Raw genomic sequence first — 4392 nt, forward strand, 5'->3', positions numbered from 1 at the left:
ATATATATATATATATATATATATATATATACACACACACACACACAACGTCTTATACACACCCCAACCTGTAACTCCTAAAGTTATATAGGCCACCCCCTGGAAGGATTCTGCATGTCAAGGGCTCTGGTCCATAGCACCACCATCACACCATCTGATGGCATTACAAGACTATACAGGCATGACAGCCAATATCTTCAAAAGCAGGTATACACAGCATATTCATTCCTTCAGGTGCCCTATTTTATCTGGTGACTTCGTAATCATTAGAATAACTCCCCCAACATTAAATGGAATATCCTTGATGGTTCCTCTTCATACAAACCTGGAACTTGCAAATGCCAACTTTGTCTCTGTGAGAGACTTCACATACTTCATCACCTTGCAGTATCCATCAACAAGGAAAATGAACTATGTTGTTGCCACCAGAAGTGTGCTCTGTTAATGAACTTCAAGCCATTAGTAGCTGACAATCTAGCCTAGGCCTGGTTCGTCCACATGCAAGGATACTTAAACTTGCTGTCCATATGGACTAAAACCTCATTCATATTGATAATCCAAACTAGTACCACCAAATTTTAACCCAGCACCACCAAAACTGGTTACAACCAAGGAAAGGCTGTTGCTGCTACTGTGTTAGCTCTTCACTAACCCACAACAAAACCCTGCTCTGCTATGTGTGTGCAGCAAGTGCAAGAAACTGATGTTGGTAAATAAACCAAACTGCAGCTTCCAGACATAACAGCAACAGCTGTCTATCAACATCCTGTGCAACACCAAGTGGGTCTAAGATCAAAGAAAATAACTGATGTCACTTTCAACCAATAATATCACATGACCTGATTTGACCAATGGCAGCCTAACACCTAGAAGCCATCTTGAATTTGTCTCATATCCAGTTCCTTCATCTGTTGACACCTGATGAGTTAAGTTCATTCTATAAGCCTACAAAATGTCAAGTTGCATGGAGCTGAGCCACACTGATTAATATCTATTTCTGTCTGTCGGTCTCTCTCTCTGTATATATATATATATAATTATTATAACAAGGGTTATTACTCTAAGTAATACCACAGACTATTACTTATAGTAATAGTCCTTGATATAATAATGTATTTTATATATAAAAAAGAAAATTATATACTTTGTATTAATTTTTTCCTTAACTGGTTTTGCATGCTGACTACTTGATAAAATCTTATATAGGTTTTATCCTTATATATATATATATATATATATATATATATATATATATACACATGCACATGCATATATGTATGTGTGTGTATGTATGTATGTATGTTTGTATCAGTGGCATTTGGTGGTTGTTGCATTAAGGGTGTTGCCATAGCCAATGCCACCCAATTCCAAGCTGGGGTATAATAAAAGTTTCCCATTAAGATTTGTGATTAAATTAATGAGTGAGGTTAATTATTCCTAATGAATTTGCCATTTCCAAAGGGTGTGCAGCACACACCTAGCACACCAGGAACATACACCCCTAGTATGTATGTATACATGGATATATGTATATATATGTGTATACATACAGATGTACATGCACACACACACACACACACACACAGAATATTCAGAGAGAAAGGCGGCGAGCTGGCAGAAACGTTAGCACGCCGGACGAAATGCTTAGCGGTATTTCGTCTGCCGTTACGTTCTGAGTTCAAATTCCACCGAGGTCGACTTTGCCTTTCATCCTTTCGGGGTCGATTAAATAAGTGCCAGTTACGCACTGGGGTCGATGTAATCGACTTAATCCCTTTGTCTGTCCTTGTTTGTCCCCTCTGTGTGTAGCCCCTTGTGGGCAGTAAAGAAATAGGTATTTCGTCTGCTGTTATGTTCTGAGTTCAAATTCCGCCGAGGTCGACTTTGCCTTTCATCCTTTCGGGGTTGATAAATTAAGTACTAGTTACGCACTTGGGTCGATGTAATCGACTTAATCCCTTTGTCTGTCCTTGTTTGTCCCCTCTATGTTTAGCCCCTTGTGGGCAATAAAGAAATAAGAATATTCAGTGAGAGAATTGATAAGACAGATTAGCAGGTCTTACCGGTCGGTTCCGGAAATTAGCAAAGTTTGTTGACATGATTGTTTTAATCATTTGTAGATCGGTTATCAGTAAATAGGGACTTCGACCTATGAAATACCTGAACAAGAGAAGAACAGAACGAGGTAGTTTACATGACAGGACAAAAGAACAGCAGCAAATACAGAATATACATATATACATATATAAATATATATAGACCCGGCAAATAAAGTGAGTTCACAGCTGTAACCTACACCAGTGTCGCATAACCAGCCCACTCAAAAGTACCTTGGCTTGTAGGGCAACATGCCATGCTTGAGAAGACCTATTGAGTCAAGTACATCAACATCAATGTCAAAATCAAATCAAATGGAAATTGTAGTTGTGAACCCCATGCAGGTGGCACATAAAAAGCACCATCTGAACGTGGCCAGTGCCAGTGCCGCATTGACTGGCTTCCATGCCAATGGCACGTAAAATGCACCATCTGATTGTGGTCGATGCCAACTCCTCTGGCCCCTGTGCCAGTGGCACATAAAATGCACCCACACTACATTCTCGGAGTGGTTGGTGTTAGGACGGGCATCCAGCTGTAGAAACACTGCCAGATCAGATTGGGGCCTAGTACAGCATCCTGGCTTCCCAGACCCCAGTTGAACCATCCAACCCATGCCAGCATGGAACATGGACGTTAAATGATGATGATGATGATAATGATGATGATATATATATATAAATATGTATGTATTTACACATACACAAATGCACACATATACACATAAAGATACAAAGAAAGAATTCAAATGAGTTAAGGATCACTACAGCTGTTTCATACATGTTTTTTATTGATGAATAAACTGATTAGATTGTGAAAAAGTATATGTTGTTCATAATGTTGATTACAAAAGCACAACTTCTATTTCATATTTTGAATGTGTGTGTATATATATACACAACTATGGGACATAACTCCTAACATACTCCCCTGGCCCTTTTTTGCTTCACCACCTTTTTCCAAGCAGCCACAAACTGGATGTGTTAATTCACCTCTGACAATAGAGAACAGTCGCCATATCCCTTTCCATATTGACTACCTCTGATGAGCATAGGGTTATATAATTGGATTGTTACCTGACTCTCCATTGTATTCCTTGTGCGAAACCAATTGGTAAGATCAGCTGTGATGGATATATAATACTGTACATTTTGGATAATATATGTGTGTGTGTGTATATATATATATATATATATATATATATATATATATATATGAAAGGCTTCTTTCAGTTTCCATCTGCCAAATCCACTCACAAGGCTTTAATTGGCCTAAGGCTATATTAAAAGACACTTGCCCAAGATTCCATGAAGTAAGACTGAACCTGGAACCATGTGGTTGGGAAGCAAACTTCTTACCCCATGGCCATAACTGCACACACACACACACATACACACACACACACGTATGTATTTATGTGTATATACATAGGCACAGAGTTGTTCAGTCCCACTGCATGGCGCCGTGGGCAAGTGTCTTCTATAGCCTCAGGCTGACCAAAGCCTTGTGAGTAGATTTGGTAGACGGAAATTGAAAGAAGCCTGTTGTATGTATATATATATTATATGTATTTGTCCCCCACACCATCGCTCAACAACTGATTTTGGTGTGTTTACGTCCCCGTAAGTTAGCGGTTCGGCAAAAGAGACTGATAGAATAGGTACTAGGCTTACAAAGAATGAATCCTGGGGTTGATTTGTTTGACTAAAGGCGGTGCTCCAGCATGGCCACAGTGAAATGACTGAAACAAGTAAAAGAATAAAATGCGCAGACAAGAAAAGAGGAGACTAGTGGTTGTGTTCTTTATGGTTTTTGCTTCTAACATTACAGTTAATCATTCTCTGCAGCACTTCTTAAAGCTCCACTCACACACATAAAGTATGTGGATGAACTTTGAGAGGCTTTTCATGAATATGCATATATGTGTGTGTGTGTATCCTGGGTTGACACTACAGCAAGCTATTTGACGTTGGGCTGGGAAGTGGTGCCAGCTGTCCCTGATGTGATGCAGTGATTGCATAAATTTGAGCATGAAAACAGAGCAGACTGTTGCAATGTAGGACAGAGGAACCAGAATGTTCTCTGCCAGAATTGTTTGGTTCTGTTGAAGGAAATAAGTGGGAGTAAGCACTGAAATTCTTGCAGAGTGTAATTGACAGTTGATGAAAGAAACATAAGGACGTGCAACAAGCATGTGACACACATACATGTGTGTATGCATGTGTGAGTATGAGTGTGTTTGTGTGCATATGTATATATATATATATATATATATATAAATATGGTGATATATAT

General features: G+C 39.0%; 1 protein-coding gene across 2 annotated transcripts in view; it reads right to left on the reverse strand.

Annotated features, from left to right (window-relative positions):
• The window catches only part of LOC106872586 (cytochrome P450 3A30), a 24542-nt gene that overhangs the window by 17366 nt on the left and 2784 nt on the right, over positions 1 to 4392 (reverse strand). For both annotated transcript variants that reach the window (XM_014919619.2, XM_014919620.2), the window contains exon 2: positions 2064 to 2160. In XM_014919619.2, coding sequence (XP_014775105.1) covers positions 2064 to 2160 — 97 coding nt within the window. The remainder of the gene's footprint in view (positions 1 to 2063; positions 2161 to 4392) is intronic.

Source organism: Octopus bimaculoides, chromosome 26, assembly GCF_001194135.2.
Source record: "Octopus bimaculoides isolate UCB-OBI-ISO-001 chromosome 26, ASM119413v2, whole genome shotgun sequence".
NCBI lineage: Eukaryota > Metazoa > Mollusca > Cephalopoda > Octopoda > Octopodidae > Octopus > Octopus bimaculoides.